The 24,266-nt window shown below is 43.7% G+C and overlaps 1 protein-coding gene across 1 annotated transcript in view; it reads right to left on the bottom strand.

The window, feature by feature from the left end:
- LOC8042021 (protein ECT2) overlaps nt 1-24,266 on the bottom strand; it is a 96,737-nt gene that overhangs the window by 40,881 nt on the left and 31,590 nt on the right. The window contains exons 16-21 of the mRNA XM_029989627.2: nt 20,074-20,170; nt 16,956-17,037; nt 13,154-13,232; nt 7,188-7,310; nt 3,307-3,463; nt 2,552-2,712 (exon numbers count right to left, since the gene is read on the bottom strand). Coding sequence (XP_029845487.2) covers nt 2,552-2,712; nt 3,307-3,463; nt 7,188-7,310; nt 13,154-13,232; nt 16,956-17,037; nt 20,074-20,170 — 699 coding nt within the window. The remainder of the gene's footprint in view (nt 1-2,551; nt 2,713-3,306; nt 3,464-7,187; nt 7,311-13,153; nt 13,233-16,955; nt 17,038-20,073; nt 20,171-24,266) is intronic.

The following is a 24,266-nucleotide window of genomic DNA, read 5'->3' on the forward strand; positions in this document are numbered from 1 at the left end:
AATTTTTCCCGCCAGTGAGCAGCAGAGACTTGTCCGACCCAATAAGCTACGTGACCCGCCTAAAAGAGGTCATGAAAGGACTACACGCGACCCCACCTCGAACGGCTCGTCGAAACCATTACGTCAGCACACATCTCGACACCTGCACACACGTGTTTGTTCGACACGACGCGGTACGAACTCCCCTCCAACAACCGTACGACGGCCCCTACAAGGTCGTAAAACGGGGACCCAAACAATTCACGATCACAATCAGAGGAAACAACCAAGTAATCGCCACTGACCGCCTGAAGCCCGCTTTTGTAAACACCCCTTCCAACGCCGATTTCCCCCTCCCCATCCTTCCACCAGCTACAAATTCTTCGCCTCGTTCCTCACCGGCTTCTGTATCCGCGCAAGACCAGGGGGCGCTCCCTATCTCGAAAAAGCCGGAAAGAACCACACGCTCCGGACGGCGAGTTCACTACCCGGACAGGCTTCAACTCTCCCTGCGTGAACCATAAACTTCAAGTTCTCCTGCTCGTGCCACCTTTCTGCGTTCTGTGCCACTAGGGGGGGAGTGATGTAGAGGCTTGCAGCGACAGCATCGTCTTTCCCGCAGCACGCTCCATCGAGCCGCGGAGGAGGCTGGCACGCACCGGGGATACCCGACACCAGCTCGGGGGCCCGGTTGCGGGCCAGACGGCCAGACCTCCGTGAGGGTAGACTAAACAACTCAAGTCGCCCCCACGGCAAGAGAGGAGAAAGGAGAAGAGGGCAGATGCCTTGTGAGCAGCGCCCGGTTAGGACGCAGAAACATTCCTTGTAGTTTTAATGTCGTTATTCTTGTGTAGTCCCTCAGAAAAATAAAACGAGTTCGGTAGAACATTATTTCAAACTAATATATTTTGATGGCTGTTGGTCACCTTAAAGGGGTACTCCGGCGTTTTCTACATAGTCCCCAATTTGTCTGAAATTTTGCTAAACAGTGACAAACATCACTGAACTATTAACCCAGATATTGGGCCAAAGTAATTTCTTTAGTGAAGTTATCGAATTTACAATACTATGGTCCTCACTTCTTTTTTTTTTCGAAGTGAAAGCCTCTACTAGCAACAATGAAAACGAGACATCAGGGGAAGGCAGGGCTTCACTCTTTGGACTGTAGACTTTGTTCCCAACTGATTTCAAGCTGTTTCATGGTGTCAAATGAATGATGTACAGTCGAACCCGAATATATTGAATTCAAAGGGGACCGTAAAATAGTTAGATTCATCAATAATTTGATATACAAAAATATGTTAAATTAAGCTCGAGTTGAAATTTCCTGGCGTCTCTGCTAATACCGAAGGTTGCGACAAACAGGAGCTTATCAAATTGAGCATCCAACAGCCGCTAAATACAGTAGAGTATACCATACAAACCGGAATATAGGTCAAATTTATTTTTGAGAATGGACCTGCAAAAGTTGACCCTCGTCTTACATAACGGTCATTAGCGGAAAAACAAAAATAATCTCGTAACACTGGGTGGCTGAAGCCGCCATCTTGTTTTTCTTTGCAATCGCCTAGCACTCATCCACTTGTCACGATTCACTTTCACTTGTGCTCCTTGTTTTGTTACATCTACCGTTGCCGCTGCCAGAGTGATAATGAGCGAAGTAGAAGACAGTTCACGGTAGTCTTCAAGAAGAAGGCAATCGCCTATGCAGAGATCCACGGGAATCTCGCAGCGCAGCTAGGGTTCGGTGTATCTAAGAGCATATGCTACTGGCGAGGCCAGAGACAAAAACTGGCGGCGTACAGCAAGGCGAAGAAAACTTTATCTTGTGGAAGGACTGCAGTGTACCCCGACTAGGGAACAAAAGTGGCAAATTTTATTGGGATCTGCGCGCCAGGTCGCCACCTGTGACATTGGAGTGAATCCACACGAAAGCCGTCGAGGTCGCTCATGCTCCGGGCTCTCGAGGGCGCAATTCAAAAAAGGAACAACATCGTCCCTTTAAATTGCGTTAGCGACCTAGTCGTCACACGAAGGCTCTGAAAAATCTGAGTAGTGTCGCTTGCGCACTTCCTGTTTTATTGCGTGTAATACGCCGTGTTTTCTCGTCCTTCCGTATGCTTGGCCAAATTTGTTACCAAGGTAAGGTTGCAATATATTGCCATCAAAACTTTTTTTGCTTTTTGCAACTTGTAAATTAGGGGGTCGACCTATGTTCCGGTTCGACCTGCATTAGTTTATACGGTAGTTCCCATGTTGTGTGGTTCATAGCTGCCCCTCCTCGTATTTATGGCCCATGATAAAATGCTGCATTGCCAAAGATTGCCCACCCAATATATTTTACCATTTATCTTCTCACCATGGGTGTTTATGGTAAACAGACCTAGATAAAAATGGAACAAATGATCTTTGATGTTCATCTCTCAGTGCTCTACAGAAGAATGTTTTCACTTTTTGGGGTGCGATACTTTACTGTTCTTCGAGCAGTGAAAATGAAATGCCAACTAAATCAAACTCCGCAGAAGGACCGCAAGGTGCGTCCCACTCCGGACAGTGCCCCCGAGCCACTCACGTAGTCTGGCACGTTGTACACCTTGGCCATGTGCCTGCACAGCGTCCAGAGGAAGTCCAGCTTGGCAGTTGGCTGGTCACACAGCGACACAAACGTGTACACGTTCTCCCGCGTGTCCTCGGCCAGCCGCAGCACCAGTCCAAAGGCGTTCTTCACGTCCACTGCAGACGGCGGGACAGCCACGCTCAAACCCTCGGTAGCAAAGGTGGTTTTTTGCCCCTCGGGCAGGGAGCACGGGGGCGTCCTAGAGTGCGCTCCCAGTTGACGCAGCGGCCGCTTTGCGCTTTGTACGGCCGTTGAACCGGTTCTTTGTAAACTCGGCTTCGAGAAGGAATCCGAAACAAGTAGGCGGTTCCTCGGTAACTTGAGACACATATCCGCCAAGATAAACAATTTCCTGTCTTAAAACATGTCTCCAAACACTGTCAAAAAAAAAAATGGGTAGAGTGCAGGCAAGCTGATAAAAGTGTAGCACAACGTGTCTCTCCTTTTTTCTATAGCTCCTACTTTTTCCGGCATTTCCCCTTTACCCGTGTCTCGAATCGACTTGACGATTATTTAGATGCCCTCATTTCCAAGATGGTTTCTACCCTGACATCTGGATGCGCATAGCCACTGGCAAGAAGCACGGGGAGGGGCAGTCCATCTCCTCGACGTCTGGCGCACCTCGAGCGCAGTTAAAACATAGAACGGCGACTATGCGGGCACAAACTGCGGCAGGAGACGCAGTAAGGAGGCACAAAAGGCGTCCAGACCGTTCTCGTCTACGACGGTGAGGTCGACGACCCTCTTGATTTCGAAGAGGGAGACCAGGGCCAGGTGCTTGTGGCCCTTGTAGCTGCGGGCCGGGGCGGAGGCCGGGTGGGCGGGGCTCTTGGCCGAGGGCGGGCCCTTGGTGCGGCGCCGGGACAGCTGTTGAGGGAAAGAGTCACGTGGAGCCTCCGTGAGTCGGAGCGGGCATGCCACGCTTGCAACCGCTTTTTCTCCTGCCTTTTTGTCACAGTTCCAATCAGTCGGAAATACTCGTTGGTGGAGGGGGGGGGGGGGTTCTCATATTTTTCAATCTCGAGAAACACCCATTTCTCCCCTGGTGTAAAGCGTAAAACTACAGACCGGGCGAACAATAACGTACGCACCAGGGAATGTATGGCACGTGGTCGTGCACCGACGAACATACCTAGGGGAATTTCTCGGGAACAGAGTTTTAGATGTGGCAGAATCTCTTGGAGGAGAACTCGCGCAAACCCTTTCCGAGAACTCCCCTCGCATATGTTCGTGCTACTCCGTTCCGCTCTAAGCCGAGAGTGCTGCAGAAGCTCCTCGGACAAGCCGTGATCGGGCATCCACCCGTACGAACGCGTTTCCGACCGGTGTGTTTACCGCGTCCGAGAAAGTGCCCCCGTTTATGGCCCACGACGTCGTACGAGTGTCACGCTCTTGCCGGTTGCGATCCTGGCAGTGTCCCGGGATCGTGCCAGATGCCCAATCTGCCACAGGGCGCTCTAAAGTGTGACAGTCCACGGAAGCTTCAACAGTTGGGAAAACAGCGACACTCGCTCCTGCTTTTCGCCAGCGTTCTGCCGAACAACTGCCAGAATGGTGATGGCAGGACACTCCGGCTGCCGCAACGTCGGTCATTGCCACTTCAGGACCACATTTAATGTATGGGCGAGACAGGACGCTAAACGCAGCCGGTCGGACACACGCTCCAGGCACCGTACGTACAGAGAGGCGATGAAAATGAGGCATTGATCCGGCGAGCACGCAGCTCCCACCAGTGTCAGCTTAGAGAGGATGAAAAGCAGTGGCATTCCTAGTTTCCGTCTCTCACCTTTCGCCTATTTTAGGGAAATTTGCTCACCGGCTAAGGGAGGACATCCAGAACAATGTGGCACAACTACAACTCGCGTTCAAATGGACGTGTATGAGTACAGACTTTTGGGATCAAACCAAGTAGGCACGACGTGAGTAAATTTGATTTTAAATAAATGATTTCGATATCGGGCAGAATTTATACAAAATATAAAGCTGTCTTTAAAAAACCACTTCATTCTTAGTTAAAAATGCATTATGCACCTTTCATAGACTTGGTGCATAGTCGCTTGCTTCCCCATCAAAGGCTATCTTGAGGCAGTTGTCTGACGACGTACGAAAATGCACTTTTTTCTTTCGATATTTTCAGTAGTGAAAATTCAAACCAAAATTTTCACGTTCTCATCGTATCCACCTTACATGTCCAATCCCAAAGCGAAATGAATTTAGAACATTCTACATCGATATACTAGGCAATGGGTGTCAAAATTGCGGAGTAATTTAAGCGTCGAAATAACACACATGCAGAGCAAAATTTCCACATTTGCCCACACCTTGTGAGGGCTTGTTTGGAAACGTACCTACCTGGATATGTAACCCTCTCGGTCAAATATTCCTTTTGAAACCTCCAAATCGCGAATCGACCAAGGGTGTTCGCTGCTATTCCAGACATTCTGGTCGTGCATAATAACCGGTCTTTTCCTTCCACAACTCTGCTCCGAACCTTTCTTGAAACCTTCGAGCAATGGTGCTTGCCATGTTGAGAAGACAGAGTCGATAAAGGTTATATTATTAGGGGTGTGCGAATACTCGAATATACAAATTCGAATCAAATAGAAAGTTCCCGAATAATTCGATTCGCAAATTGAATTCCTAGTATTCGGTCACTCGAAATTCAATATATTCGGCCAAAGATGGGCGGTCGGCGCGGAGCTAACAAAAGACCCATTTTTCCTCCCGATGTTAGAGCCGTGAAGTTCTACAGACCATGCGAAAAACACCTCTTGGTCCTACCATTTCACAAAAATCTGACGCACAGGTTAGAAAAGAGAAAAGTAACGAACACCACAAACTTTATAGCACGCAGATTTACTCATGACCGTGACGCAATCTTATTTTGAATCACAACCCAAACACCGTTTGCACCGCTTCCAGAGAGGAATTATTGGAAAACCGGAATTCCGCGCCATGCCAAAAGCACCTCGTTTCAAATTGAAGCGCTGATGTAGAACACACTTGCCACACTAACAGAAATCGGCGATTGCAAGATCACAAAAAGAAAACCACGTTAACAGCAAACTGGCCGAGTTGTTGTCGTTCTTTCGGAACTGCAAGCCGCAAATTCTGATTCGGAATGAAATGGAACGGCGGAAAAATAGTGTGCCTAGATTTGAGAGGGTTTCCAACTGTTCGATAGCCGAGTTTGAATTACGCACTGCGAGAAGGCGACGAAAAGACGAAAGCGTCAATCAGGCAGGCAAATACTTCACTTTTGGGGCAGGCGTTGTTGCTCTTCGCCTTCTTTCTACGCGACTAAACAACACTGCGCACTTGCGACCAATCTGGAGCAGACTCCGTGGTTTCAGTTTTGCTTGTTCCCTCTTTTAAATTAGGCTCTCTAAAACAGGATAGATTGTCGGAGGAATTGATGCATAGCGGCAGTTGGATGGTAACTTGCGCCACCTAACCACATGGTTTTTTTTCTTACTTCAGATTATATTGTTTAAGCCTGTTTACTCAGATTGAACCCCTATCTGTTTATTTATAAAATATCAAATCCCGGGTGCCCTTTTTCTCCCTCAAAATTGAGACCAATATCGTAATATGCCCCTTTTCTGAAATATATAAATATAAAAAAAGGACATGTCACAGTGTCAGGTCATGCTTTTATTGAGAAAAAAAGGCACGCATGGCTGTAACTTTGGTTTTTTTTGTGACGCTTAGGGTAAGGTAGATTATGTTTGCGCCATAAAATTGGATCTTTAGTGCCCAACATCCATCAACAGCTAGTTTTTGTTTTGTTTTTTTTCTCCGGAATTTCTATGCATTTGAGCTTTTGTTCCGTACAAGATGCATATTCTGCACCAGGTGCATACTCTTCACATATAATTATCTCATTCACAGCACACTTTGAAAAATTCCTACAAATAAAATCCCCTTTCGACATTCGATTCAATATGCGGCTTTTTTCTCTTAATTCGATTCGGTATTCGATTCAATAACTACTATTCGGTATTCGCACACCCCTATATATTATCATAAATAAAGATTATATTATCATTATTCTATCAACGTGCGCCACATTCACAATTATTTTCTTTCAATATCGCGCTCTGAAGGCGTTTTCTCTGAGAACGCATCTGCGTTGCAGCCAAGCTCAGCATGCAGAATCACAGTGCCCGCAATACGGTTGCCTCACCGCGGCGCACCAAAGCCTATTAACGAGCACACTTGCCGGAGCTAGCAAAGCTGCACAAACCTTGAGCAACTAGAGTTACACACGTTGGACAACTTCCGACGTTTAATACGAAGGTCAAATCCAACAGTACGTAATCCGAATTGATATCACAAATCATCCAAAATATGCACCATCCTACTGCAATGGTCCGGCAATGTAACGAGACCCGAATTATTAGGAGGCAGTTGAGAACCGAAATGAGCTTTCGGCAAAGCGTTGCTGCAAATTCGTCACATTTCGGGGAGTTGTCACAGCATGTAGCGGGGCAAGCCCAATGGCGCAGCAATCGAGTCGCTGCATCGAAGTTTTCACATATAGGTTATGAACAATAGTCGTAAAACTCGCGGTTTGGCGGGGAACAGTCACCTCTAGGACGTCCGAGAAGAGGAAGAGGACCAGGGTGTCCCCCTTCCTGCTCAGGCAGTTGTCCCCAATCTCCAGCACCTCCAGCGATGTCACGAAGAACCGGTGGCCGGACAGGATGTTGGGCTGCCAGGGACATGGCCGCCATCCACAAGTCACTCAAATGCTCACGAAAAGCCCAAGCGTTATATGCTGCCATTCTCTTTCTGCCAATAACTAGAGACCTCAGTAAAGAACTCCGCCCAAAGCTCAACTAGACCTCCCAAGTCTCAAAGACACAAGAAACGCTTGGATACCTTTTTTTCCTTTCCACAATACAGCTGGTTACACCTGGGATTAATCTGTTCAAGGTCTCTTCTTTGCAACTAGTCACGTCCAAACTGCAACTGTCTAGCCGAGCACACTGTTATTTTCTTGGAAACTGATGCTTTCACATTTGCCACCTCCACTAAACACCATCCCGTCTGCGTGCGTTTAAAAAAACTGGCGTTATTTTTAATTGCTTTACGCCAAATTCAGCCTTCCCTCATATAGAGCCCTCCATCAGCATTTAAGGGGAAACACTGGTCTTGGAGCTTTTTTCCTTATTTTATGACCGCACCCAATGAAACTGCACAAGCTTGTTCAGCTTTTTGTGCTGATTTCATATATCTGGTCATTTTCTTAGTCAGTAGAATTGTCCTCGAGAGAATTGAAACTTGCCTGCCTTTGTTTGGAGCAACAATAGGAAAAAAACTGCTCAACAAAATATCATTTTTAACACATGGCTATATTTTATCAAGTGTAGAGAATACAATGTTGGAAGTACTTTTAAGATAAACCCATTATTAGTGATTTTATCATACACTGAAGTTCAGTGCTCAGTGTAGGGCTAACAAGTAATAAAACAAAAAATCATATAAAAAAATTTCTAGGCTTATATTAAAAAATCTACTCTCAACATTGTATGCATCACACATTTAGCTACACATTTCAGAAAAAGTTATATTTCTATCTGCACCAGATGCTGAGATAGCCCTCCTGCAAATTTTCAATGAGTCCAAAAATTGTGTTTTGTGGAAATAATGTTTTACAGTCAACTTCAATACACACTCGGCCCGTGTAGACATTATAAATTGATATATAGCTGAAATGTTCATCTATGAAATTAGAAGCGTGGTAGATTCAGAAGAACAACGGCCATCGCCAATTTCAAAAGAATGCAGTTTTAGGAAGTTTTTGGCTCCAAAGACCCATGTCTCCCCTTAAGGAGGGACACTACCCTCCTTAAATGCCATATTTACACCCACCAACACCCAGAGAGTATCTGCAGAAAGTTTCATTAGTTTACACTGCAGAGTTATTTTTTTATAAATTACTTTCGGTCCACCGATGCTAAAGAAAAGGTAGACATTGGAGCACTTTGAACGCATTTTTCTCCGTTCCACTTTTTGGCATAAATTTCACTTTAGGAAAACTATCGTTTGGTAATGGGACGAAAGGAAAGACAAACTCATTGTTTTTCTTAAATGTAATGGGAAATGCAACTGTGGCATTGTTTTTTTACTTTGTGGATATCTCTTATAAAAGATATTAAGATTTTGTCAACGACATAGAAGGCAAAACATTCATTTGATGTTTTGACTGCAATGTTAGCATAAAATAAATTGCTTTTTGGAAATTTTGTTTTTATGGTTGCACTCTCCAGGCATTCTGCTGCATGTTTAATGAAGAAAAATGTATAGTATTATAGGGTGATTCCACGTCAGTTCATGCAATGATGGTCCGGGTCATAATTTAGATATTTTTGTTAAAAATATATATGAAAGCCATGTTTTTGGGAGGAACATTCAGCTAGATATGAACGCCGTAAAAAATTTTTTCGCTGAGATATAAAATAGAGAAGCTTGAGGCGTGGAAATTGAGAAGATTTCACAATGCTACTTTCCACAGTCGTCATTTCCTTATCGAACCTTTCACGGCAACATAACTTTTTTAATAGGTTTTACAAAGGTTATACAACACATACACAAAAAATTGAAAATATCAATAAAATATTTCTATGCAAACAAAAATATCAAACATGGCATAAAAATGCGTTTTAGAGACATATTCACAATTTTTTTGCAAATAAACCATCTTTCATAATACTTCACAAAACATATCAAAATATGGGTATTTAAATATTCTTTACGGATATGTAAAAATTATATGCCCACCCTTAATTGTCTTCTTGTTATTAACGCGAAAATGCGGCTGATTTCTCAAAATGCGGCAAGATTGGGCGTCGATATTTAAAAAACTCCATCTTTTATTTTTTTCTAACTCCCCGTGGCACTTTACAGTGACTTGAACTAACCTGTGATGGCAAAAGATTGAGTAACATATGACCTCCAAGCGGGAAAAGCTACGACAAACCTTCACTCGGAGCGAGCCGACGTCTTCGTCAAGGCGGCTTTGCCGCACAGCACCAAACGTTTTGAGCGTTAGTTATGGCATGTATATTATATTAATAAAATTCTTTTTTTCATAAGGGCTGAGTATTAGTGACGCGAAAATGGACTTTGAGCTGGAATACCATTAATTAGCTTACAATTCACAGGAACAAAACGGCCCCACTGTGCGAATTCGCTAACTATGCATAGATAAGCTTAAAACTCACAGTTATGCGAGTGGCCATGTGTACATCCGGCCTCTCGGCATATGATGACTTCCACAGATGAGAAGCCTGGATTCCTCTCACAGGTTTTATGGTGGTCCACTCTGCTTGCTTTACCGCACGAAACTCTCGAACCCGTTCCACAGACAGGTGGAAAATGCAGACATTTGTTACTTTTTTACGTAGCACTTCCACAAAGTCTTTAGCGGAGGCAATCGTTGAGTTGAGCGAAGATCTCAACTTGGTGAGCGTTGGTTCTTCCACCTACTTCATCACAAGCGCTTTCTCCGTGTCCAGTGGCTGAAAAGATCCATCTTGCCGAAGAGTGCGGCTTCCGAGACAATTCGTGGAATTGGAAGCGATTCTTGAAATGCGCCGCCGCTCCGTCTGATACAAAAATTATTTCAGAAAAGACTGGGAAATGAACATTAACATACTCTTTTATGACCTATGTGGCCAGAAGAGCGTGAGCTGTGTCATGTATCGTGTACCATCGGTGACAACGGCAAAGCTTTGCGTGTTTTGCGTGGACGTAACCACACTGGTGGAGAGAGACACTTGATATTTTTTTCAATGAAAACTCTGCACTACGGTTGGAAAGAGTACTGTCCATTTTTTCGCAAAATCGAAGTGGAACATCACTGCCTTGGGTGGTAAGGCGGTTCTTGTGTCATGTATCAGGCTTCGTTCAAGGTCAAGGATGTAAGAATGCCTCATATACTTTGCGCTCTCCTATTGCCGCAGGAAGGCAGAAGTGTCCATAACCTTTTTGACGAGTTCGCCAGCGTCCCATAACGCGAAACAGATCTCTTCGTCTTCGTCGAGATGAAGCGACTGCAGCGAGATGCTCTGCGTTTTTGGGCACTTTTCGCAACGGCACAGAAAGCAATCGTTCGTGGAGCGCTTGAGGTCGTCTTCAGTAAATGTCTTCTTTGGGGCATTTGTTATTGCCGTTAAAAGCAACTGAAAATTGACGCAATATATGCATGCGCACACCTCGTGCTCGGGACTTTTTTTTTTTTTACCCATTTTGGTCGTAAGGAATAAAATTTGGAGATGCCTAGTTCGGGATGGGGATGGTCCTTCCTAAACAGCTGGTTAGCTTCCTTAATAGAGCGGGCCATAAACCTTTTTACGACTTTGGACATGTCGTTGATCATGGCTTTGACGACGTCCTTTTTGTTGGGGCTTTGAACAGAGCATGCGAGGCCGTCGCGTGTGTAGTACTCAATTGCAACCCTCACGTCTTCGGCATTCGCCTTTTTCCCCATGTAGGGATCAGGGGTTGCCCAAACACCACCTTTGCGCTTCAGTTTTTATGTTTGATCAATCATGTAGGCAGTCGCCTCCGACACCAGACGCAATATTGTTTTCTTCAGGATTATTGGTGGCAGAAGCACGCACAATCGCTTGCGTTCCTGGTGTGAACTACATGCCTTCAGCGCTTCGCAAAACGCGTCAAACCACTCTGCGCACTGCTCATAACTGTCTTCGAGTTCGAGAGTTTCGTGCGGTGAAGCAAGCAAAGTGGACCACCGTAAAACCTGTCAAAGGAATCCAGGCAACTCATGTGTGAAAGTCATCATATGCCGAGAGGCCAGATGTATACATGGCCATTCGCGCAACTGAGAGTTTTAAGCTTATGTATGATGCATAGGTAGCGAATTTGCAGAGTGGGGCCGTTTTATTCCTGTGAATTGTAAGCTAATTAATGGTATTCCAGCTCAAAGTTCCTTTTCACGTCACTAATACTCACCGCTTATAAAAAAGAATTTTAATAATATAAAATACATGCCATAACTAACGCTCAAAACGTTTGGTGCTGTGCGGCAAAGCCGCTATGACGAAGACGTCGGCTCGCTCCGAGAGAAGGTTTGTTGTAGCTTTTCCCGCTTAGAGGTCATATGTTACTCAATCTTTTGCCATCACAGGTTAGTTCAAGTCACTGCAAAGTGCCAAGGGGAATTTAAAGAAAATAAAAGATGGAGTTTTTTAAATATCGACGCCCAATCTTGCCACATTTTGAGAAATCAGCCGCATTTCCGTGTTGATAACAAAAAGATATTTAAGGGTGGGCTTATTATCTTTATATATTCGTAAAGAATATTTAAATACCCGCATTTTGATATGTTTTGTGAAGTATTATGAAAGAAGGTTTATTTGCAAAAAAAATGTGAATATGTCTCTAAAACGCGTTTGTATGCCATGTTTGATATTTTTGTTTGCATAGAAATATTTTATGGATATTTTTAATTGTTTGTGTATATGTTGTATAGCCTTTGTAAAACCTATTAAAAAAGTTATGGTGCCGTGAAAGGTTCGATAAGGAAATGACGACTGTGCAAAGTAGCTTTGTGAAATCTTCTCAATTTCCACGCCTCAAGCTTCTCTATTTTATATCTCAGCGAACAAAAAATTGTTACGGCGTTCGTATCTAGCTGAGTGTTCCTCCCAAGAACATGGCTTTCATTTATATTTTTAACAAAAATATCTAAATTATGACCCGGACCATCATTGCATGAACTGACGTGGAATCACCCTATATTGGTTTTCTAACAATAGTTTTCCTAAACAAAGTCAGTGTGTTCCTGATAAAAACAACTAACATTTCTTCTACAATTCACGTATGCAGATGAAACTTTGCACTGCTTTCTGCCTCGCAACTTTCAGTATATACTGTAAATTTTATTCATATTAAGCGAAAGGTTCAAAAGTTGACCCTTTTGGTTAGTGTCTCCCTTAAGGGTGAAGACAAACGAAGGAAATAAAAGTGACAAAGGGGAACAAAAAGGCAATTCTTGGACTGCGGCAGTCAGACTTGAACGGGAGCTCAGACGGTTGCACAAGCTACCCAAACTAAACACATTTTCTCTATACCCAGGCTTCCCGGCATCTTTTTATTTCTAAATTCAGAATAGCTATTGAGAAAATGGCTAATCAAGGTGACAACAAAGCGGAAAATTTTCCTGCGCTCTCCAGTCGGGTGATGTTGTATAACTTGCAAATAGAGCAGGCTGTCTCAAAATGCTTGTTTGTTCTGCTAGCGTGAGCTTAACCTCGGACATCTCGTAACCTGTCAGGAACAGAGTTGCACTGGCCCCATATGGAGCCATGTTACGTTTTCAGCGTTGCCAGTAGTGTCTCGTACCAAAATAAAGGATTGGGATTAGTCATTTGGGTTCCTAGTTCACACACAAAATTCGAGCTGAATCAGTGAGCATCGAAATTCAAGGCTATGGTCGCCCTCCACAAGTGTCTTGTTATGCTCGTCAAAGTGCCGCTCGCAATATGGAACCACATTCCAAGGTGCCCCAACTCTCCCCCTCCTCACCGGGCAGTTCTCAATGTCGTTGAAGATGTCGAACATGGCGACCTGGCTCTCGGTCTTCCTCTTGCCTTCGTTGATGTTCCTGAAAGCGAGGGTTATCTCAATAATGCAAGGATGCTGCACTCCTGGTCAATGCAACAGTCTCCAGACCTTCACTGGCTTTTCAGGTGGCCCCGTTTGTTCATTGTTTCTTGGCGGTTTGCTCTGGATGTTCTAATATCGAGCATAAAAATGAACAACCAACCACTGCTCTGCTGTCCTCACACAACGCAGCAGAGGTTGGTTGCACTATTTCTCCATGGGGTGCAGTGCTGTCAGTGCCGAGAAGCACTCAGATTGCAAACCGAAACTTAAAAACCTGTCGAAAATGTGTGATTTTTCAGAAACTCATAAAATACCGCACGTGCCTTCTATCGTTCTGCAATTTGTTGATTTAGTTTTTTTTGATGATACTCGGCAAGATTCTAATTGAAACCATGCCCTTAAAGTCAATACTTAAAAAATTAATTAGGGGTGTGCAAATGCTCGAATATACGAATTCAAATCAAATAGAAGTTCCTGAATAATTTGATTTGCGAATCGAATTCCTAGTGTTTGGTAACTCAAATATTCAATATATTCAGCCAAAGACATGCGGTCGACGCGGAGCTGACAAAAGAGCCGTTTTTTCTCCCAATGTTAGCGCAATGATGTTAGACAGATCATGCGAGAAACACCTCTTGGTCCTACCATTCCATAAAAATCGAACTCACAGGTTAGAAAAAAGAAAAGTAACGAATGTCACAAACTTTATAGCACGCAGATTTACTCTTGACCGTGACGCAATCTAACCTTGAATCAGAACCGAAACGTCCCGTTTGCACCGCTTCCAGAGAGGAATTCTTGGGAGGCCGGAATTCCGCGCCATGCCCCATTCTTTTCACGAGTAAGGCCCTCTGTTTCAGACTAAAGCGCCGATGTCGAACACACTTGCCACACTCACAGAAATCGCTGACTGCAAGATCACAAAAAGACATCCATGTTAACCACGCCAATAAAATCAGCCGAGTTGTCATCTCTGTTTTGGAACCGCAAGCTGCAAATTCTGATTCAGAATGAAACGAAACTGAAAAATGGTGTGCCCAGACGCGAGAGGGTTTCCAACCGTTCGATAGTTGCGTTTGAAATACGAATTGCGAGAAGGTGACGAAAAGATGAAAGTGTCGATCGGAAACATCGGGCAGGCGCAGCAGGCGTCGTCGCTCTTCCGCCTGCTCGCCTTCTTTCCATGCGACAACACAACACACGCGCATTTACGACTTACGACCCATCTGCGCGGGAGCCGTCTCCGTTCTTTCAGTTTCGCTTACTCCCTCTTTTAGATCTAGGCTCTCTAAAACAGGATAGATGGACAGAGGAATGAATGCATAGCAGCGGTTGGACGTTGACTTGCGCCACCTAACCACATGTTTTTTTTCTTACTTCAGATTATATTGTTCAAACCTGTTTACTCAGATTTAACAGCTATTTATAAATATTAAAATTCCCGGTGCCCTTTTTCTCCCACAAAATTGAGACCAAATATTCCAAATGCCCCTTTTCTGATATATAAATATAAAAAAAGGACATGTCGCGATGTTAGGTTGTGCTCTTATTGAGAAAAAAAAAGAAGGCACGTGTGGCTGTAACTTTGGGTTTTTCTGACGCTTAGGGTAGATAGATAGGGTAGGTAGATAGCGCAAGGAGATAAGAAAGATAAGCGGAGAGCCCTCGCCCAAGCAACGCCTAAGCAAACAAAACAACTTGCGAAAGGCGGCAAAAAAAAAACCCAAGGAACTAAGAGAAGAAGAAAGCAAAGAGTTTTTTTTTCCACAGCTTAGTTTGGTTACGGGGTCGGGCGCCGCGCGCAAAGAGATAAGAAGTTACTTCCATTTTTTAGGATAAAAGGTCGGTCCATTATGCGAGTAAATACGGACGCAAAAATTTTACTTCGCGTAACTAACGCCCCCCCCCCCCCCCAACTTTGCATCGATTTTTCGGAAAAAAAAGTGTGTTCATTCTGCGAGTAAATACGGTATTCTTCTTTTTTAAATTCAATTCGATAACTCCTATTCGATATTTGCACAGCCTTAAAATTAATTATGCAAAAATAATTAACTACTTAAAGGGGCCCTGCAATCATATTTAAGCGTCTACCTTTTATGCGGTTTCCAAGTCTCTTGGGGTTCGGGCAAGCCAGCGGGCACGGAAAGAGTAGCTAAATATCAGTGCGCCATATTTTAACCGGGCGACACGGAAACCTCCTCCACCGACGAGGGCGACCCGCGGTACCGAAAGCGCGCAAAATGTGACGTCTTTGGTCCTGGGCTTACTACTGGTCAGAGCCACTAAAAACTTCTTTTTGGTCAAAATACAAAATATAAGTGGCGCGAACCGTTTAACTTATTTATAAGAGTAGTTTTTGTTCACTATTATAGATGAAAAAAAGAAAGAAATGCAGCTTATAAAGTGTGGAAACAAGAAATGACCCGTCGACATACCCGCCACCAAGCGGTGGAAGAGGCGGCACATACTAGAAAGGAGTAGTGGGATAAGGCGCCGACACGGAAAAATCCCGGATGTACGCGGTGGCGCTGCAGTCGTATGGACAGGAGGATCCGACCGGCTCCAAGCGTTCCGAAGGCTTTCGGCGAGAGGCTTTCTCCTGCGGTTTCGCTGTTTCGCGGTATGGCAGCGCGAAGTGGCTCCCATTCTGAACTGATCTTTACCCCGTATTTGCTGTCGTTTGTGGTCAATGAAGTGTCACGCCGAATTAGTGTTTAATCGAGCAGCAAACGCAATGAAAGCCGCTTTGGCTGCCCGCTGCATACAGCCTATCCAGAACATGCTTTAGTGGCGCCCTCTGGCGCCGTCGACACGGAGTGCGGCAGCCGTGAGCGCTCGATGAGCTCACTATTCCTCCTCTAGTTCACGGTCACTCAAGCCAGGACCTACGACGTCATGAAGGAGGTTATTTTTTGCTTGTTTTTGTAATTCTAAATTGCCTATAACTTTTAAAATAAAGGAAATTTCGCGAAAAAAAAAGTTTCACTAAGTTACCACGTTCAGTGCGCTCAGGTTCGGTGCAAATTAAAAAACAGTAAAAAGTCTTTGCAGGGCCCCTTTAATTATCCCGAACTTTAATAATTTTCGTGAACAGGCCCCTGGCCTAAGACCAAAACGACAGAAGTATTTTTTCGGTGCGATGCATTGTTTTCGCAATATTGAATTTTTCCACCTTTCGTGAAACACCCTGTAACCCTGTATATCATGGGTTCTCAAACTGGGTTCCGCAGAACACAGGGGTTCCGTAGAGTGCTCGCTTGGGTTCCGCGAGCACAGGAACCGACTGGACCCAGCAGCAGATATGAGGCTGGCCCTAAGCATGATTTTGAGCCACGCATCGATTCACTGTTGCGAGCAAGGCAACCCCACCTTTCACAGTAATATGTATACTGCCTTTCATTGTAATCCCACCCTTCAGCCAGATGTGTTCTGCTCTTTATTGTTTTATCTGTGCAATAAATATTACTCTTCTATTTAAAGTGTATCCAGGCAGTAAAACAGTGGGGAAGGGGGGGGGGCGTTGTGTTCCTCGGCACTTTTTAAAGGTTGCTGGGGTTCCCCGAGACCAAAAAGTTTGAGAACCCCTGCTGTATATTATGGCAAGTTGTGCACATCCCAGTGTCCCTTTTTCTCAAGGTGGACCATGGAAATCGGTCCATTTGGAGGGAGAAGCCAGATGGTCTGCCCGCCAATGTCCAGCGCAGACCCGAGCAATACTCACAGCATGACCTGGTTCAGCGCTGCAATCGCATGGTCCAGGTTCTGAGAGTCCCTGTTCTCCTTGGGCGTTCGCTTCTGGATCTCTGCACAGGCGGGGAGGTCATTCTCACAGAGGTCCATTTGTGGACGGGAGGAGGACAGCTTTAAACCCGTGTTTTGCTTAAAAACAACGCCAGCAGGTTTGCCTACATCTCCCCGTTGCAGTGTTTTCCTCACCGGGTCCAGATACATTTGAATGTTACACGATCCCAACGAAATTGTTGTGTACTGTCGAGACCGGCTATAACAAAGTGAACGGGCATCGGAAATCACTTCGCTACATACGCTATTTCGTTATAACCGACTTCGATTATAACCAAGTGAAAACGTAAATGGGAAATCGTGATCGCTTCGCCGTAGCCGCTATTTCGTTATAACCGACTTCGTTATAACCGGTCTCGACAGTAGCCCCTAAAAATTGGACGTTTCCTTCTTGAACGAGAACTCCAGCAAACCTTTTGCAAGTTACTCATTTCCCTCAAAATTTGGTCATCTCAACTAGTATTGAGAGTTGTCAAATGTTCTACTGGCAACACTGAGAACGGGATGTCACATGTAATACGGGTTTAATAGAGCTTGTTTACCAGGAAGGCGTGACACGAATGCTGGTTAAGCCAGCAAAACAGAAAAACCCGCGCAAAATATTGTTTTCTTAGACTGCCCGCTCGACTCGCAAATTACGCAACATGGGACGCCAGCCCACCGAAGAGCGCGGAAAAATGGTTGGTTTTGGCATCAGCTTCATTTGCCATTTTCTCAATAGCTATTCTGAACTTGGAGATAGCACGCTGAAAAGAGCAAAACCTTTGTATTCCACAAATGCGTCTGGGTATCTCAGAAAACAGCTGGAGCTCCCCTTTAACTCTTCCCTGACCAAGCACATCGATCACCACCCATCTATGGTTTCCAAGTGCCAACAAGCAATTAAATTTAGTGGGGAGAGAATTGTTTTACTCGTGGATAGACCGAGAACTGGAGTTTCGGTTTCAACGTAGGTTTGAGCTTTATGGGAAGCTCTGTCAAAAACAGTCCTTGAAACGGTGGTTGGACTAGCCTACCATGGCTAACTGCTTGTATCAGTCCTCCTAACAAGGATGCCATTATTCCTATAATTCAACTGTATTGCGGCATATTTTTTAGACTTCAAGAACTCCGGGGACACTTCAACTGATGTTATAGGCGTCACTTAACAGACGGTTGTCGGAAAGCATCACTAGGATTTCCAATGCTGTCCTGAGCCCGCGTACATGTTCCATGTTCCCGCCAAGGCAGAAAAAAATGCTAAATATGAAGGAATCCAGGTTATCACAATACCAGGGTAGAACACAAAGAAATCACTCTGCTGCAGATGTGAGGTGCACTACCAGTGTTCCACGAATATAAGTTGAAAAGCACACGTGTTACGAAGCTAACTCTCCTACGCACCAAAAATAGACGTCAGTTAGAGTACACTAACTTTCAGAAGTAATAGCTGTGGGGCACATTTGTATATTCCACTTTTTTTTTATACGTCGTTTAAATTGACACAGCTGTAGAAGTTTTGGCGTTTATACAGGTTCCGCATGTATGTCGCATTTTCAAAAAATACAATTTTAAAATCTTTTTCCAACATTATACCAACCTCAGTTTCTTTTGAAAGAACAACTTATTGGCCATATTTTCAAGTGTCATATTGCTCCATATGCAAATTAATTAGGAAACTAAAAGCGTTTGCATGGAGACTTTGAAAATCGCTACTTTTCCGATGGTCAGGAAAGAGTTAAAAGGAAACCGAGAGCGTATTTATGCTCGCCAAGGTTTTTATTTCTATATGACATATGAGAGCCCAACTACCCGGAACACAATTTGCAGCTCAAAATTTGTTTTCTTTCTGCCCGAAAAGCGCCGATCGAGAACCGACCAGTTTGAGTCGCGCTCACTCTCTTCTTCGTGGTCACGGGTCATTTTTCTATGGTTTAGACACAACCACCAAATATAATCAAAGTCGTGGGTCATCAAAGCCACGCACTCAATGCTAAAAAAAAAAAAAAAAATTATGATGCCTATTTTTTGTGGCTTGTAAAAAGCTGCAAATACGTAGATTAAAAAAAAAAAAAGAAAAAAAAAAAAAAAAACGGTTGCACAGGACCACGTGACTTTTGGTAACTTTCTCCTCCTCTATAGCATTTACTCGCATAATCAATGCCACAACAGGTACCAAAATTTGGATTTTTTTTCCCCCTTGCGTAATGAGCGCATTTCCAATTTTTGGCTCCGCGAGTCTCGAATCTCGTTCAATTAGCTAGCTACCAAGCCATTTTCTTTTGCTGCCAAGAGGACAGGCCAAGTCAGGCCAAGCCAAGCCACTTTCATAATGGCTGCAAGGGCATAGTTGCGGAAGTGATCAACCGTGAAACCAAGTGGCACGCACACTTGACGAAGCCTGGGTTGAAGAACTGCCTAGCGCAGGACATTCTTCACCCATTTGATGCATTGATGTCAACAAACACGCCGTCGTCTGTGGTCCGCTTTCGGAAAGCGAAATCGTGAAATTGATCAGGCCTAAGAATGGTCACGTCGCTTTCTGTGCTGAGCGAGCTTCATAAGGCGCTTTTCCTTTGGCAAAAGGCACGCCGAAAGCGCCCTAAAAAGGTTTGCAATTTACAAAGCATGGTTACTGTGGCGCGACCCCAACCAGCCGTGGGTGTGCCACGGCTGGTTGGGGACGTGGAGACGTGCCACAATACCTTGCCGTGTCATGTTGGCACTTAATACAATGTTTGCACAAAGTGTGCACATGCAAAAATTTTACACCGCGTAATGAACCCACCCCCAAATTTGTGTCAATTTTTTGGGGAAAAAAGTGTGTTTGTTATGAGAGTAAATACGGCATTTCTTCTTCCTCCCCAGTCCAGTTTCGGTTTCTAGTATTTGCGTGTTTTTAATTTATTCAGAATATATGTCACGCTGCAGCAAAACATTGATTGGGCAGTCTTCTGACACCATAGTGGATCACCTGGCCAAAAGCAAAGATGTTTCTTGGGGGGTGGGGTGTCAGTGTCCCTTTAGAGATTGGAGCAATAAAGGCAACGAGGGGAGACCTTTGAGCAGCAGGATGACGCTCCCCAGTCGCTGGACGGGACGGATGAGTAGCTCGACCAGTGTTTGCCGACCACACTCCGGCTTTGTCTGGCACCTCTGCACGGGGAAACGAGGACCTCTGAGCGATCGATGGCGGACCCTGGTCCAAAGTGTTGGAACCTTGGCCAACGTGCAAGAACCCAAACGAGCGCTTTTCTCCCACTTCATGAAAGACACTAGACTCTTACATAACTGTTAATGAACTCAGCTGCAAAAGTGAAAGAATGTATGCGAGTGCACTAGTCTGACAGAACCCAACTGATGCGGGAGTGCTCGGCAAATTGACGACTGTGGTATTTCGTATACCGCACCAGTGTCTCTTTAATCTGTCTCGTGTGCCTCGATTTCTCACATATTTTTTTTCTTTTTTCCCTCTTTCTCGTTATAGAGTAGCCAGTGTCCTTTCTACGACAGCCAATCTCTCCAAAACATGACAGTTACCATAATATATTGAAAGATGCCCCACCCCCAAAACACAACCCACCCCCTAATTTTAACACGATTTGGCTTTTTTTTTTCCTCAAAAACTCAGAAAAATGGCCTACTTGTAGAAATTGCATTGCCCTGGTCAAGGGTGACATTGGCCAAAATGGGGTGAGTTATATATGGCGGGAGATAAGCAAACATTGCTGAATGGGAAGTCCATGCTCCATTGCCCTCAATGTAATAATAATAATAATAATAATAATAATAATAATAATCATTTATTTGTATAATGCCCCAGAACAACCTGTTGGTTACAGTGTGGTGGCACATAAAAAGTTTAAAAAGGGAGGAAAAAAACACCTGAAACAGTACACAATCTCAACCCCCCCCCCCCCCCCCCCCCCAACATATGCTCTCGAAATTAAAACATTTCACAATCATAAACCAAAAATATGCATATCAAAAGTAGTCGTTTGAACGCAGTAAAATTTAAGAATATGTCTGCACGAGTCGGAAATTCATTTAAACAAATTTGCATTCTAGCCAAAGGGGACGGTCTCGTTTGGAAAGATCTATAAAACACGCTTGAGTTTCTAACGACTCGGGCCGGTACATGAAAGTTTAAAGACGACACAAGATTGCTATCAATTTGGCCGTGAACCACTTTGTATAAAAATATAATGTCACGAGCAATCCTTTTTGAAAGGTTCTGGAGTGAAAGTTCTCTAAGAAGGTATTCATAATCAAAATAACATTTTCTATCAAAATATCTATCGTAAACAAGGCGTATAAATTGCTTCTGAACTCTTTCTATCCGTGCAGCGTCGGTCATTGTTAGCGAATTCCACAATGAACTACAAAACTCAAGTTTAACTCGTACAAGGGAACAAAACAATCGAACTACGCACATTATATTTGAAAAATCATGCGTCAAACGTGATATCATTCCCATTGTTCTAAGGGCAGTAGCAACAATTTGTGTAACATGATATGAAAAGGTAAGATTACTATTGAAATAAACACCAAGGTCACGAACTTGTTCCACACGTTCAATAGTGGAATTGCCGATAAAATATTGGTGTAAAATTCTTTCGCGTTTTCTACACATAGATAGCACTTTTGTTTTATCTGGATTGACCAGCAAAAAGTTACATGAGCACCAGTTTGAGATACATGATTCATCTTCTTGCAAAAGAGCACAATCATCTTCCGACTGGATACTAAGATAAAGCTTAATATCGTCCGCAAATAAGAGCAGTTTCGCATTTTGTATGCACAATTCTATATCACTGATGAATATAGGAAAAGTAGCGGCCCCAAATTCGATCCCCGAGGGACTCCCGAAGTTGGAGTAAATACATCTGAGAAGCTATTCAAGATTCTTATTTTACTCTTTCTTTCCGACAAACAACTACGAAATAAGTTTAAAAGAGACGACGAAACGCCATATAAAGAGAGCTTATACAAGAGTAAGTCATGATTTACCTTATTGAAGGCTTTTGATAAGTCAAAATACACAATATCAATTTGCCCACGTGTAAGAACAAATGGGACAGTATACTCAAGAAGAGAACAAAGGTTTGTTTCTACTGAACGCCCTTTTATAAATCCATGCTGAACGGTGCTTAGTTTTTTACAAAAGTAAAAAGAAAGACGGGCATGTAGAACTATCTCAAAAAACTTTGAAAAAGAACACAACAAAGACACGGGGCGGTAGTTATCTACCCTAGACGCGTCACCGGCTTTGTGTATTGGCACTATCACTGACCTTTTCCAAAGACATGGGAAAACACCATTTCTCAGCGATAGGTTAAATATGTGCATAAGTAAAGGGGTAAACAAATCAGCGCATCCTTTAATAATAAAGTTAGGTATTGTATCATCTCCCGCTGACTTCTTCGGTTTTAATTTTTGAATTGCCTCTAAAATTTCATTTATGTCGACCTAACTAAATGTGAAATTGTCGTTCCAACCAGTAGCGCAGATTGAAGACTTGCTTTTGAATTCTTCCTTGGAATAGCATTCACGAAAGTAAGTTTGGAATATATTAGCAACTTTTTTCAGGGTTTGTAACATAGTCCGTATCAGTATGTAAATAAATATTTCTTGCAGACTCTTTCGTGTGCTTCCTGACAAATCGCCAGAACTTATCAGGCTCACGGTAGAGACTATTTTCTACCAATTTTTTTATAAATGAATTTGTCGTGTTTAAACAGTTTCTTTACAAGTGCTCTGTAAACACCGAACTTTATGTACCATAACTCAATGCTGGTTCTTTTAAACAATTTATGATAGTGTTCTTTTTTACGCATGTAGTGTTTCAGCTCCCTTGAGAACCAGAACTGGTATTTAGAAGGCTTAGACAATCGCTTTGGAATGAATGCATCGATTGCATTTTTCACTATCTTTGTCAAGGATTCAGTCGCAGAATCTACACAGTAATCATGAAGAACCGTTGACCAGTTATTATCACGAAGGAACGTATATAAACCTAAATAATCACCCTTATGATAGTCATATCTGGTTAAATTTTGTCTGTCACGAGACCTCACCGGCAAAGAAAAACATACAATGGAGGGTGGGTGAAAAACGTCAGGTTGCACAAGAGTATCGCTAACTGGCATGACACTGTCTATAGAGCAGTTTGAAAGAAAAAGATCAAGAACATTCCCGGCCGTGTTCGTGAACTGATTATGCTGAGTTAGACCATTAAAATTAATGAAATCTACTAGACGTGACACTTTTACCACCGTTTGATTATTTCCACTACTGCTTATGCCGGTCAACCAGTTCACTCCTGGTAGATTAAAATCGGCGTACATATGTACTTTAAATTTCGAAAAATCAATTTGCTGTTCAAGCTTTTGTAAATGGTTTACGAACACACTCGAATCCGAAAGCGGAGGAAAATAATAGTTTCCGACGAGGTAATTAAACCCATCGCGTGTTAATAATTCAACCCATACGCACTCTGCATAGGTTTCCAAATCTACCCTTCTGCATGATTTAATGTTATCCCGCACGGCTGTCAACACCCCCCCCGCCAAATTTCTTCCCGGTTGCACCATAATCCTTGTCCCTTCGATAAACACTATGATGTTGGAAAGTAACTGGTGCTGGAAATTTCTTTCAATAGCCAAGTTTCAGTTAAACAGAACATGTAAAAATTAGTGGAAACAACAGTTGACATACAGTCATGTGCTTTCGTCCTCAAACCGCGAGTGTTCCGATAATAGCATTTAATCTATTGTTTAGTCATCAGTACTATTTGGTAGTGACGTCCGCGTCATATCAAGCTTTCCAAAAAACTGGTGAAAGGTACACCCCTCGGGCCAAATGTCTGGGTTATTAATGGTTTCAAAAAGGTCTTGTTCGACCGAAACATGAAAAGAAGAGTAGGAGGGAAATTTTGTTTTCAGCTTCGTGCAGCTAACAGTTTTCCCCCGTAGGACAGGTTCAAGAAGCGAATTAACATCCTCAACTGTTGTCTCGGGGCTAAATCTAGTTACAAACAACGCCTTTTGAAAAGGGGGACGAGGCACAATGGTCACCTTGGATGATTTCCATGTTCCAAGTAAAGAAGTGTGGCAGCTTACAAAATACAACACTTTTCTTGATCGCACACCGAAAGTTAGCCCACTCCTCATTTTCCCCCCATTTTCAGGGGATATTACGTCAGACCACTGCACAGCTGCCGTTGCCAGCAAAGCCCACAGGGTTATCACTC

The sequence above is a fragment of the Ixodes scapularis genome, unplaced genomic scaffold (assembly GCF_016920785.2).
Source record: "Ixodes scapularis isolate PalLabHiFi unplaced genomic scaffold, ASM1692078v2 PGA_scaffold41__6_contigs__length_2269736, whole genome shotgun sequence".
In the NCBI taxonomy this organism is placed as follows: Eukaryota; Metazoa; Arthropoda; class Arachnida; order Ixodida; family Ixodidae; genus Ixodes; species Ixodes scapularis.